We start from the raw sequence: 12,907 nt of genomic DNA on the forward strand, positions 1-12,907 counted from the left end.
TTAAGAAAGGGACGGTGAACCACCCAACTTGCGGCGAAGAGGGGCGTGAACACTGAACACCACCATCATCAAACCGATTGAGCGAAACACTTGCTACCGCAGCGTGGCTGGTCAAGGTTAGCTTTTAATTAAGACCTTGATCGCACGCGTTCAAGGATTAATCATATCTGTTTCGAGCAGTGCTCTGTATGCTTCATCGTTCCAACAACTACAAGGAGTAGAGCAGAGCGTAGATTTACATTGGGGTCCGGTCAAGAGACAGATCTGTGCCTGTGTGACTGTGTCCTACGGCTACCCCCTTCCTTTCAGGACGGCTGTGGCCGCCGGGGGCCGGTGGTTCGCCCTCGCCTCCGGCCCCGGCGTCGACCTCCTTGATCTCGAGGATCTCGACGCGGCGGTTGGTCCTCTTGCGGAGCTTGATGGCCACGTCCTGCGGCACGAAGGCGCCGCAGACGCTCACCCGGTGCTGCTTCCTGTCGATCAGGTGGCTCTCCAGGTCTTGCATCTGGAGGAGCGCTCTCCTGACCCTCTGGTAGCACCCGGTGCAGTCGATGTTCATCCTCACCGTCATGCAGTAGAGCTGCTGCACCCACGTCACAAAACGCACCAGTCACTTCCGGTTCTAGCTCATGATCACAGCAGCAAAGAACCGTTGGCTTGGCCACCGCAGTGGTTACCTTGCCGCGCATCAATCTCCCTGCTGCCCGAGCTCGGCCATCGGATCCGGTCGGTTTCAACGCCGGCAAAGGAGGTGGTCCTGATCCTGGGGAGGGCAGAAGGAGCCCGCCGCTTTTACAAGGGCAGAGGGCCGCAAGGTGCGAGTGGGCTAATTGGATTGATACCTAGCTTTTGCGCTGTGTCCAGGGCCAGGCATCGTCTTCTCATCGAGTCGAATCAGATTCTGGTCCAACCACGCAGGCTGCCTGGATGCCTTGCACGTATCGAATGGGAAAGGCATTTCCTTGCCTTTCCTCTGCCCAGTGCCCGACTTGCGACGATGCTTTTGAGTCTTTGACACAGGCTCTGTCGAGATGGACACTTCACACTTGCATGCCTTTATCAGACAGCACTTGGAAACGCGACGTGAACATCAATTAGCACTGCACGGTGGGAGAAGACGAGAAGTTACTAGATTTGTCATGCGTGATTGCGTGTAAACTACCGTCAAGAGGTGGCGCTGCAGCAACGGCGCCCGGCGGCAGCAAGGTAGGCAGGCAGTGGTAGGCTACCAGGAATACCAGCAAAGCCAAACCTGTCAAAGCCTACCATTGCCATATATCCAAGGTAGAGTTAGGTTCTCCAAACCAACGAATCATCACCGTTTTTCAACGATAGGGATTCTTCACACCAACCAATTACCCCATTTTCCAACAGGCAACAACAGCATGCCACTTGCTTCCGCGCAATTCACATTTCACAACCATTCCGTGGGCGGTGGTACAGAAAGAAGCAGGCACAGTGAAGTCCACCACGGTGAGAAAACAGAATCCAACAAGTAGCCTAACTGACATTTAAAAGAACACAGAAATAGGCAACAAGCAACTATTTTGTGACATTTCACCGAGTTCACAAGTAGCCTAACTTTATGTAAGGCGCACCACTGCTACAAGACTGGATGAACAAACAAACAACAAAGACTAGGATTGCCAAAAGAAAAACTGAAAGCTCTAAAACCAGAAACCAAACTGGGCCTTCTTCCCCTCCTAGACGATGTTAACAAAGCTATCAACCCTAGAAATTATAAGGACCAGATAAAAATCTTATCTCGGTCAGTCAGTACATACAAACTGTATACTGGTTCTTGGTGACATCTTCACATCTAACTGACTACTGTTGATGATGAGCCTTCAAAAAAACTGTCAAAACCTGGACCTGGGTTGTGCTGGCAAAAATAACCTGGGGATGCACAAAACCTACATCTCACCAAGGCCGGTGTAACTTCAGAAAGTAAGCTAACATGTTAACCCCTTCAACCGGTGCTGCTGAATTTAGCTTTCACCTGGACATCACAAGATTGGCAACCTGCACAGGCACACCCATAAAAGGCTGCTCTCCACTGCTCTTGCATGTCTCCTCGTCGGGCATTAGATTAGGTTGGCCAAAGCTTCCACTGGGGCTGGACAAGTCCATCTCCCCACTGCTGCTTCCGCTGCTAGTGTCCGACTGCTTTCTGGAGCCAGATCTTCTACTCCTCTTTCTTGGCCTCCACCTCAAGTTATCTAACTTCAGATCATTAGTCAGGTCGGCAATGACACGTTTCTGATCTTGTGAGATAGTGCAGACTGAAGATTTCTCAATACCCCTCTTGTCAGATCGAAGTCCCTCTAGTTGATCTTCTGGTTTTGGAGGCACATTAAAAGTCAGCGGAACTTGTTTTCCAATCAAATATTCACTTCCACGATCTGCAGTAGAGGTCAGCTTGCTTGCGATATCTTTTCTTTCCTTCAAAGGATTCCATTTGTTACCAACCCACTCAAGGGAACACCTCAGCTCATCTTCACCAAATTCAGCGATTCGCTTTTCTCCTGTGATGAATGACGAAAAAGAAGTTAAGGTATTGTGTTTCCATTAATACCCTAATTGCTCACAAAACGCACAGCATAAAAGAATTGCCCATAATCACAGGAATGGAAGTTACCTGGAAAATAAACTTGTAGACGCCCGCTGCCTCCATGGCACAACACGATTCCCTCCCACCAGCCACCATGCCACCACGCATCAACAATGGCTCCAACATCAAAGCACGAGGCCTTGCTTTCTTCCACATGCTGTGGACGAACCATTGGCCTTCCAAGGAAACGTATACCCAGTTGATCAGGTTTGGCAATTCATGTTAGTATAACCCACTCCTGCAAGCATCACATTAGGTCATACTCCAGTTCTAAAATTCAATGGCATGAAACAAAAGGAAATAAATTATAAAGAACTGAACATAACACACCTCCAAGTTTCCAGTCTCGTCAGCATCCTGAAGTTCTAGGTGGCGCACCTTGATTTTATCTTTATGCCTCTTCAGAATCAAACATCTAAACCAACATCCCCTTATACCACTATCTTGAGATAGTACTTCCACATGGCAACCAGGACACAAGTGTTTGATGTTCTCACCATAAAACCTAGAAGTAGAAGCACCAGAACAAATGACCTTCTGTGGATTAGCATCATTATTGAATGCATCACGCTTCCTCTTCAGCCCTCCATCTGAACTGGGTCCGGATTTAGGGACCTTGAAACGCACCTTCAGAGAGGAAGTTGCATTGAACATGGTCCTAAGTACTTCCTGGCTCCAGTAGCCTTGCAGCTGTGTGTCATCAAAAGGCTTGACTTCACCATTATCAATCTGCCGACAGCAGAAATAAGGCTGCCACAAGCTGCATCTGGTATCACTCTTCAACTTCTCGTAATGCTGGGCACTCAAGACTGCAGCCAATCCATCAATGCATTCTACATTGAGATCTTGACAGCCCAGAGAAAAGAAAATCTGTGTCATCAAAATCCATGGGCAACGAAACACCAACCTCATCAACTTTGTCGAACCATTGTACCTTGACCATGTTGCATGAATTTGTATCCTCATAGAGATCTTCCACATAAGCAATAAGTCTCTTCATCTCTTCACTCATGATATATACAAAACTATGCACCTATAAGTATAGTAGGAATGTATCAGCTAACGTTCAACCTTCAAAAGTTTACTACACGAAAATAATATTGGCACTCGATCTTCATCTACTTTTAATTATGTGTTTCTATGGAAGCCAAAAGGTTCCTTAATATCATCTCAAAGTAGGAATAATGAAAAAACAATATTTGTCAAAGTAAAAGAAACCTATTTTCAACAAAATATATCCACTTTTATCTCATGAACTGTCCAAGTAATATTCAGGACACTGGCATTTTTTTCTGGGGGCTCAGTTTCTTGTCTGCCTAGGTATGGTGTTTGAAATGTAAATGTATACTTGATTGACAAAGAGCAAGGAATAGAGGTGCACATAGCTAAAAAGACAAATGAAAGTAGCCAGCGACAGCAAGGGGGCATACCGAGATAGTAATTCCTCTACGGCAGAAAGATTTGTAGTGCTTCAAACGTTGTTGGCAATGCCAGGGAGCTCCCAACCATGTGAAATCATTTGAAGCTTCCCTAGAAGAAACATCCTGAACAGGCATAATAGAAAATGCATTAGAGAAGGAGAATTATCGCTGGTGCTTGCACAGCGCGTAGTAGAACGGGAACGGCAGCAGCACGCCCACGGCCGCCGCCGCGGCCGCCATGGAGACCATCTCTACTGGCAAGCTGCGTGGAGGCGGCGAACGAGCTGATCGAAGCGTACAACGGCAGGCTCGCGGCGAGGGTGGATGGCAGCGTGGAGGAGGGGGAGCTGACGAACAGTTGCGGGCCATGGAACGGTGTTTTCCTCTCACAACATTTCAGCATAAGCATCAGCATAGGCGAACAGGCCAAAAGTTTCAGGGACACATTTTCCACGCATGACGCATCACATCGTCATCGATGTATGGTCGTAAATTCCACATGAGGCAGTATCCCTCGAGCTCTGATGAAGGTGTTTTCAAGGACAATGCACTGACAATCTTTTCCTGTAGAAGAGAACGGCAGCCTTCGTTAATCAAGAGGGCGAAAGAAATAGAGCTGGGATGCCACAAAATGTAAAGCGCGACAGCAAATGCACATTCTGGCTGGCACATGGATGTGGTTTAATTTACCTGCATCATGTAGTCAAGCTTCAGCATGTTGCGAACCATGACCATCACCGTAACAAATGATACATCCGTGTCCAACTGATCTGCACTTTTATCCTCCTCTTGTGTAGAAACACCCTGTCACCCATTTTCCATTTCACTTCATTGCAGACAGCAAGTTAAGGAATATGGAAACAAAAAACTCTACCTCCATGGAGCAGCAATCGGTACTTAGCATGTTGTCAAGGCACTGACTGTCTGAAACTCCCAGAGCACTTAAACTGGCTGTTAGTGTGATGCCATAGACATTCTCGACTAGACATTCAAGCTCTTCAAGCAAAGTCTTAACTAGGAGAAAATAAAAGGAACACAAGGTCAATTAGAGCCAAAGAGTTTCACAACCATGTAAAAAGGTGATATTATAAACCCATAGCTCCAGCTTTAAAATATGAACCAAGGACAACAATCGCAATGATGCATATATCTTGGCCAGACGTTTTCCCTCTGTCTACTAATGGAAAGATAGGCAGCCCTTCTTCCTATTCTTAAGGAGGGGAGGGGGTAGGAGGGACTTGTGGCCAAACGTAGAGCCAAACAGCCATGTAAAGACCAAAACATGGTGGTAAACTGGTAACCGGTTAACAAATGAGTTGGTCTCTGAAAACAGTATCTTGACCAAATTGATATGGTCGCTCTATGTATGCTATCATTATTGCATAACATAAAATGCAGGATTATGATTGTCACTTTATACAGTAGTTAACGTTTCTCTGTCCAACATAAGAATAAATCCCTTTGGATCACAATCAAACGTTTGCTGCACCAATCTGACTGCATTTGACCACTCAAGCAGTCTATAAATTTTGCACAAGAATTGCAGCAAGGTCTTAGCACTAAAAAGTGCTTGTGAATATTGAACAGGATAAAGATAAACAAACTCATATAAGATACAAAGATCAAGTACCTTTCTTTATATGATGTTTAAGTCTATCTTCGCATGAGCTTACTGGCACAAGGAAAAAAAAATTTTAATATCAAACTGATTAAAGGGTATGCAATTATCATTAAGATTGAACAATTATGTTGTCTAGAGCTCATACTTCAACAAGAAATCCAAGAATAACAGCAGAATACATAGAATTAGGTCAAAAATCACAATATGAGAGAAAATTCTACAGTCAGGACCTTCCATAGTCCGTACTACTTCCGTTCAGGAAAAAAAATCATGTACAGAACAAATTCATATAAGCGGGTCATATCAAACATTAGCATGTAAGAATAAAAAGGGTTGCTCACAAACAAAGATATATAACTCACGCTGATTTATGTTTGAGATGTTTTGGCAGTGAAGCCTGCAGCCAGCTTCAATATAGGACCTCATTCTGACAGTGCAGTTGGATTTAAGTATCTGATTCATGACATCTGATTCCTTAGGAATCTGTGGCCTACGAAAATACTCTGCAATAAGATTGTTCAGCGCCTCAGTCAACACAATTACAGAAAATTAACCGGTGAACAGTACATAATACCATCACAATGTTAAAGATTAAATGGCGTCCCAGTGGATAATATACACTGAACCTCCATGGCATATCAGTTCTCCCAACAAAAGAGGAAGGAGAGCATATCAGAGTAACTAACCAAGCTCCTCACGAAATCTCCCAAGCAATCGCTCCCCAGATTCAGCGAGCTCCTCGAACTGAGCGACCCTGTGTCGCCACAGATGGAAGAATCAGCTTAGCTCAGGTTAATGCAAATTTCAGTCAAAAAAGGAAACGGATTCCGTTCACATAAGAGAGGATGAATTACTTGGTCATGAACTCCATGAAGACACCGTGGCAACTGCTCTCATCCTCACCCGCCACCTCAGGCGGCTGCGGCGGCTGCGGCTGCGCGGCGAGCATAGCTGGAACCTCTCCCCTGCCTTCAATAGTGGTGGGTCCAGTATTTTGAGGTTGGGTATTAAAAGATATGAAGGGGGTTAAAAAAAAGTAACAACCTAAAGTTTAGTATTTGGCATATATACTACCACACAATTATAATTGCATAATATATAGCAGATATAACACATAATATATAGCAGATGCAACTGTGAGCACAAATGGACTCAGTGAAATTGGTGGTTGCGAGTAGCAATTCTAATCAATGTTATTGATACAATCTTGATCTCTAATTTAATCAGCAGGATTGAGTATGTATTATTCTGATGATTTCTTAAGTGCGTAGCAGATTGCATGGATTAATAATCGTTAGTCGTTGCTGATGGCCTTGTTCCCTTGTTCAACGAATCAAAGCTTGGCCTTTCTGATTATTTTCACCACTGGATGATAGACTGGCTATTGTGTCATTATGTCTCTTGCTTCAAACCATTTAAAGTAAGCGTGGAGGCGTGCACCTCCAGTCCCACACTTAATCTCTGAACTATTCAGACCACTCGATAAGCTCTCCACTGTCTCACGATAACAACAATAGTTGCCATCGCCATCTTGGTGATCAAGATTCAGTTTTCAGTGAAAAGATGTTGGAAGTTCTGTCTGTCTCTACCCGTATATTCCTGAGTCTGTCTTTCTCTTACTTTGCCCTTATTCTCAATATTGAAGGGGTTTCAAAAAAATCAAATACTGATCTAATATCAGTAAATGGGAAGCCAATTGAACATTGAATTGATTCACAGTTGGTGCTGCAATCGATCAGAGACTCAGAGTATTCAAACCTGCTCGGCTGCTCCTCTTCCGTTGTTCGCTGTTCGGTGCACGGTGCTCGAGCCTCCTCGGTGGGACGGTGGCTCGGTGCCGCACTGACGCGCCGACCTCGAGCCGCGGAGCCGCCGCCGCCGGCCTCAGTGGGTGCGAGCGTGACGACGCCCCTGGCTGCGGCGGCGCTGTTCCTGCCTCAGACCGCCCAGCCGCTGGCCACTGCCCGCCAGCAGGTGCGCGACGCGGCAGCCGACCAAGCCAAGCTGAGTGAAGAGCTGCCTGTCCGCCGTTGCCTGGAACGGACCTAGGCCCTGCAGCAAGCTTCAACGGAGCTCGCCTCGACGGCGACGGCGAGACGAGCAAAGTATAAATGTTTAATGGGCCGGATCGACACTTCGGGCCGACTTTCTGAGTATATGGGCCTACAGCCCATGTTCTATGGGCACATGTGGCTTTGATCCACCGCGCGGTGGCATCGGCTCCGTCCTGGTCTCCTGGACGAGGCATCGGCCGCCGCGAATGGAGAACGGTCGGCGAGGCGCCACGTGTCCCCAGCCATGGCCTCACTCGTACTACTCCCTCGCCTTCCTCACCCTGCTCGTCGTCTCCCACCAGTTACCTTCGCCTCGCCGGACGCCGTCGCCCTCCGCTTCTGCGACTCCGTCCGAGGTGGCTGCCTCCACATTGGCCTCCCGCGCGCTGCGGCCTCCGCACGGCCGACACCCTGCCGCCCCTTCGTCGTGTCCACGCCTGCGTGCGCGTGCGTGCTCGGCAACCGCCGCCGCTGCAAGGGCGCGCTGCCGCGCGGTGGCTGCGGACGAGCGCCCGGCCGACCCCGCGTTCCCCGAGGGCCAGAACCGCGGGATTTCCGGGTACGGACCGCAACGCGCCAACCAAACTGACCATTCGGATTTCAGACTTCGCCTCCGCATCGCCTCGCCGTTGTTGCGTTGGTTTGATTGGTCTGTGGTCGACCAGGGCGGTGGAGCGGCCGGAAGCGGACGTCGTTGTGATAGGCAGCGGGCTCGGCGGCCTGTGCTGCGCCAACTTCCTGGCGAGGTACGGCCAGGACGTGCTGGTGCTTGAGAGCCATGATCGCCCAGGAGGCGTCGCGCACTCATTCGATATCAAGGACTTCAGCTTCGATTCAGGGCCATCCTTGTTTTCTGGGTTCCAGTCCAGAGGCCCCCAGGCAAATCCACTTGCTCAGGTGAAGTGCTACGTCATTGTGCATAGCCTTTTGTCATTTTTGTAGTTGGACTTGGATGGACGGAGACAGACAATGGTATTGATCTAGGTGACAGCTTCAAATTGTTCTGATTTGTTTGCCTGCCAGCTGCCTCAGGTCCTTGATGCGTTAGGCCAATCAGTCCCTTGCGTGTCTTATGACTCCTGGATGGTTTATGTACCTGAAGGACAATTCCTCTCACGGATAGGACCAACTGAATTCCTCAAGGTAATATTTCTTGATTAGGCCATTCGGTACATTACTACAGTCTCAATTTTATCTTGTGCATTTTCTTGATTTTCTGCAAGTTGGTTCAGTACTCATTGGCATGTTTGATTATTGTCTAATTAATAACTATTGGGTATCCTCATAATCGATTTTTTGTGCGTATACTTATAATGATAATAATGAAGAAGCCAAAGAAGAGTTGTTTATGAATGATAAACAGACATGGCTCAATTTACGACCATTTCAATACTGTACAAAGGGGTCCTTGGATGATACCCGATTACCCTGGGATGTTGTATGCTCCACAGTGCACACTTAGTTGTTGTGATCAAAAGAGGGAAAAAGGGGGTTTCTGTTGCAATAGTTGGCTAAGATTTTCTGGGGTAACCAGCACAGATTATTAGATGCAGCAATGCTCTTTCATATTTAACAATATCTGTTGTTAGCATTTTGTTTATGTTGGGATGCTCCCTCTCTTTATTGGATCCTGAGACCTGACTTGTAATCGCTGCAGGACCTTGAGATGTTTGTTGGTGTTGACGCTGTCCAGGAGTGGAAAAAACTTCTTGTGAGTTCACTTCATATTTAGATTCATGGGTTTGGTAAAGTCTTTGCTAGATGTAGATGAACACTTTGAACTACTGAACAATGCATGGGTAATGCACTAGGTGTTATCCTCCTTGTGTGCTAGCACTCGCATACACTGTATCACATGAAGTTCGTAACTTAGGATGCTCTTATATTCCCTTAAAACATGTGCTAATACCATACTGAAAACAATCTCAGGATGCAGTTATTCCTATGTCTGCAGCTGCAATGGCTTTGCCTCCACTTTCTATTCGAGGCAATCTAGGCATTATATCTACAGCTGCTGGTAGATATGCTCCTTCGTTGTTGAAATCATTCATACAAATGGGACCCCAAGGAGCTCTGGGCGCTGCAAAACTGCTACGTCCATTCAAAGAAATTGTTGATTTGCTGGGGCTGAAAAATCCCTTTGTTCGTAACTGGATCGATCTCCTGTGCTTTCTACTTGCTGGAGTTAAATCTGATGGTACTCTTTCTGCAGAAATGGTAATCTAAGTTCCAACATAAAAAACTTCCTCTTCAGTGCTTTCCCAAACTTTGGCACATGATGAAAATTGTGCATTGTAGGATGTGAGCAAATTCATTGCCTTGCCTGTATCTGGGAATCTAAGGTTGAGGCATCCTCGTTATTACATAAAATGAATGTGCAGTGCATTTAGATTTTTCTGATATGACACTATCCAGAACTAATAGATCATAATATGCATGAGCATTAAATGCATTAACGAAAACTTGCATTATGTGTTTGTTTTAAACAAGTTTCTGTCCTATCAATCGATAGATGTAATAATCTATTTCCGAATCTGTGTGACTACTACTATCAGTGCATAGATTCTGGTGGCGAGGGCCAAAGGAGATAGGGAACATGGGAGTATTGTTGTAACACTACCCCTTCATTGTTGGCCCCTGGGATCCCAGCATAGGTAAGCAAATAGCTTACCAGCACACCCACACACTCACTTTGGCTAGAGGTAGAAGAAGAGGTGAGCACAGCACACACACACTGCTCGGGCTGCAACAGCAGCTCTGAAACTCTGAATGTGGCAACTGAATTGCCCTTTTGCATTGCCTTAGGTTTGGTATATATACAACTCATGTACCAACTATAAGGTACACATGAGTATGGCTGAGTACAACCCCAACTACTCCTAGTACTACAAGTACCCTGCTTAGATCAGCCCACTACCAAGACATGGCTGATGCAGTTTCTACCAACTACTAGTACTAGATGGCCTATTGCCTTACATTCTACAGCAACAAGGAGCTGACCGACTGCCTGCTCCTGATTGTAGAATCAGAGAGAGAGATCACCATCAGATTATGTCTTACAATTCTTCCCCTAATCCTGCTGCTAACCTGAAGCCTTGACCTCATTCATGCCAATTATCTTCCATTCCAATAATCCTGGCACGCCGCCGTGCCCGCTGCGACATACTCCGCCTCACATGTCGACAGCGCCACGATCTTTTGCTTCAGCGACTGCTAGGCAATGGGGGCCGCTCCAAGGAAGACGAGCACACCAGAGGTGCTCCGTCGCCCGTCGATGTCACCTGTCATGTCTGCATCGCTGAAAACCGTGAGCTCTGGCTCACCTTCCTCTGTTTTGGGTAAGGTGCCTCATTGAAGACCGTGAGGCGTAGCCCACCCTTGCCGCCGTGCTTGGGGAAGATGATCGCTTGATCGAGCATCCCCTTGACGTAGCGCAGCAGCCTCTTCACCGCCGTCCAGTGATCCTCGCGCGGGTCCTCCATGAATCGGCTGGTGTACCCGACCACTAACGTGATGTTCGGCCTAGTGTGCGTGAGGTAGTGAAGCCCGCCGACGATGCTCCGGTAGCGCGTCGCATCCACCTTCGCCGCCGTGCTGTGCTTGGACAGCTTCAGCCGCTCTTCCATCGGAGTCACGCACGGCTTACACTCTGCCATGCCGCCATGCTCCAGCAGCTTCTCCGTGTAGGCGCGCTAGCCCAGGGAGATGCTTTGCTTCCCCTGCCTCACCTCGATGCTGAGGTAGTAGGAGAGCGCGCCCACATCGTTCATTCGAAAACGAGCAGCCATCTCGCGCTTGAAGCTATCGATGTCCGTCACACGCGCTCCGGTAACGATCAGGTCATCCACGTACACACCGACGATGACCTCCTCCTTCCCTCGTCGCCACGTGTAGAGTGCGTGCTCCGTGGCGCAGCGGTTGAACCCGGGCTCGTGTCGAGCTTGGTCTGCTCAGCGCGTCAAGATTTGCATAAACAGAAACCACCCCTCCGGCATCGGGTACAAACGAGCAAATATGCAAGAAAACGCAGATTGCAGCGGGAAGGAAGACAAGCCCGAATCCAGACGAACAAATCAGCCGACGGTCCGCCAAGGAATCCCAGACATGGACTTCTAACAGACGCATCACGCAAATCAACCGAAGAAATCCTTGTGAATCCCATGAACTCTCATGTTTCACGGCATAAAACGCATCCAAACATGCAGAGCAGCGGGCCACAACATGAACAGCCTTCAATCGGACTAAAACCACCCGCAATTTCAACGCAAAGCATAGCACCAAATCGAGCCCAAAAACAGGGACCAAACGCACCGAGGCCCCGCTCAGAATCATCCAAATCCACAACCAAATCTCCAACAAGCGCAACCCGGGCACCAGAAATCTTACCGGAAACGAGGGAGGACAGCCAGTCCACGACCTCCCGCCTGGACCGCCACCTCCTCGGAGCGCCGCCGTCCGCCCCGGCAGCCGCCAGGGGCGACCGTGAGGGCGACGGCGCGACGGCGACCGCCCCCGCGGCGGCCGCGAGCGCGCGGAGGAACCGCCCCTGCACGGCGTACGACATGTGACGCGGGCTCCGCTCCCGCCCCACCACCGCCAGCTCCTTCGCCTCGCCGTTGCCGCGGAGGTAGTAGTGCACGAGGCGACTGCCACGGTCGTTGGACACCACCACCTCCTCCCACTGCGTCCACCGCCCCCTCGCCGCCGCCAGGTACGCCTTCGCTGCCTCGTCCATGGCCGCCGCCGCCGCCGCCGCCGCCGTGGAACGCTAACCCTAGATAGGGCTCGGCTTGTGCTCGCGTGTGGTGCGTCTCGCGTCGCGTCTGGAGAGGTGAGGCCTCGCACGAGGGAGGGTCAGATTTGGGGAGAGAATAATGTGGGGTGGGCGAGGGAGAGGACGCGGAGGGATTTGGTCTGGTACAAGGGATTCTGAACGGGAAATTTTTTTGACGGAGGAGGAAGGGGACTCCAGGTTTTGAAGAAATGGTACTATTTGCTAAAAGTTTTCTATTTTTCATGTCAGGTCTCGTTTCGATGCCCATATATTCATATCAATCCATATGTTTTGAAGTAGATTATGGTAAAATTAAACTAAATTATATTCTATTTCACTTCAACATATATGGATTGAAGTAGATACACATGCATCCAAGCAAGGCTAAGTTGGGAAGGTTAGTTTTGGGGTCCGTCTCCGTTTCAC

At 48.4% G+C, this 12,907-nt stretch overlaps 3 protein-coding genes across 7 annotated transcripts; 1 reads left to right on the top strand and 2 right to left on the bottom strand.

Moving 5' to 3' along the window:
- Positions 1–1,528: 1,528 nt before the first annotated feature.
- LOC136499191 (uncharacterized) lies at positions 1,529–12,633 on the bottom strand. Of its 5 annotated transcripts, none has more exons than XM_066494888.1 (13): positions 12,094–12,633; positions 6,508–6,622; positions 6,340–6,407; positions 6,016–6,156; positions 5,663–5,704; positions 4,907–5,046; positions 4,723–4,836; positions 4,332–4,596; positions 4,042–4,155; positions 3,519–3,644; positions 2,942–3,420; positions 2,639–2,849; positions 1,529–2,525 (listed from the first exon to the last, which is right to left on the bottom strand). In XM_066494888.1, the coding sequence occupies exons 1-8, from the start codon at positions 12,440–12,442 to the stop codon at positions 4,468–4,470; spliced, it is 1,098 nt and encodes a 365-aa protein (XP_066350985.1). In that variant the 5' UTR covers positions 12,443–12,633; the 3' UTR covers positions 1,529–2,525; positions 2,639–2,849; positions 2,942–3,420; positions 3,519–3,644; positions 4,042–4,155; positions 4,332–4,467. The 5 variants fall into 5 exon arrangements, with proteins under 5 accessions (XP_066350985.1, XP_066350986.1, XP_066350984.1 ...); XM_066494889.1 differs by having other exon boundaries at positions 2,942–3,116; positions 3,239–3,420; positions 4,042–4,596; XM_066494887.1 differs by having other exon boundaries at positions 2,942–3,456; positions 3,546–3,644; positions 4,042–4,596.
- LOC136499895 (uncharacterized) lies at positions 1,996–4,281 on the bottom strand. Its single transcript, XM_066495391.1, has 6 exons — positions 4,214–4,281; positions 4,089–4,155; positions 3,519–3,644; positions 2,942–3,340; positions 2,639–2,768; positions 1,996–2,525 (listed from the first exon to the last, which is right to left on the bottom strand). Exons 1-6 carry the CDS (start codon positions 4,279–4,281, stop codon positions 1,996–1,998), a joined length of 1,320 nt encoding a protein of 439 aa, XP_066351488.1.
- On the top strand, positions 6,629–12,087 carry LOC136499193 (uncharacterized). The gene is made up of 3 exons (XM_066494891.1): positions 6,629–8,850; positions 9,365–9,418; positions 9,637–12,087. The coding sequence occupies exons 1-3, from the start codon at positions 8,791–8,793 to the stop codon at positions 9,931–9,933; spliced, it is 411 nt and encodes a 136-aa protein (XP_066350988.1). The 5' UTR covers positions 6,629–8,790; the 3' UTR covers positions 9,934–12,087.
- Positions 12,634–12,907: the final 274 nt, after the last annotated feature.

The sequence above is a fragment of the Miscanthus floridulus genome, chromosome 13 (assembly GCF_019320115.1).
Source record: "Miscanthus floridulus cultivar M001 chromosome 13, ASM1932011v1, whole genome shotgun sequence".
Classification (NCBI taxonomy): Eukaryota; Viridiplantae; Streptophyta; class Magnoliopsida; order Poales; family Poaceae; genus Miscanthus; species Miscanthus floridulus.

Bases quoted from the DNA above. Each gene is read 5' to 3' on its own strand.
- LOC136499895 (XM_066495391.1), bottom strand. From the start codon at position 4,281: ATGGTCTCCATGGCGGCCGCGGCGGCGGCCGTGGGCGTGCTGCTGCCG. The intron at 3,645-4,088 runs GTTTGAAGCACT...CTATACTTATAG, and splicing joins TCCCTGGCATTGCCAACAAC to GTGCATAGTTTTGTATATAT. The intron at 2,526-2,638 runs GTAACTTCCATT...CATTCATCACAG, and splicing joins TCTACAAGTTTATTTTCCAG to GAGAAAAGCGAATCGCTGAA.
- LOC136499193 (XM_066494891.1), top strand. From the start codon at position 8,791: ATGGTTTATGTACCTGAAGGACAATTCCTCTCACGGATAGGACCAACT. The intron at 8,851-9,364 runs GTAATATTTCTT...TAATCGCTGCAG, and splicing joins GACCAACTGAATTCCTCAAG to GACCTTGAGATGTTTGTTGG. The intron at 9,419-9,636 runs GTGAGTTCACTT...AAACAATCTCAG, and splicing joins AGGAGTGGAAAAAACTTCTT to GATGCAGTTATTCCTATGTC.
- LOC136499191 (XM_066494888.1), bottom strand. From the start codon at position 12,442: ATGGACGAGGCAGCGAAGGCGTACCTGGCGGCGGCGAGGGGGCGGTGG. The intron at 6,623-12,093 runs GTAAGATTTCTG...CCACTATTGAAG, and splicing joins GCTGTCCTCCCTCGTTTCCG to GCAGGGGAGAGGTTCCAGCT. The intron at 5,047-5,662 runs GTACTTGATCTT...ATTTTCTCCTAG, and splicing joins TAAACATCATATAAAGAAAG to TTAAGACTTTGCTTGAAGAG.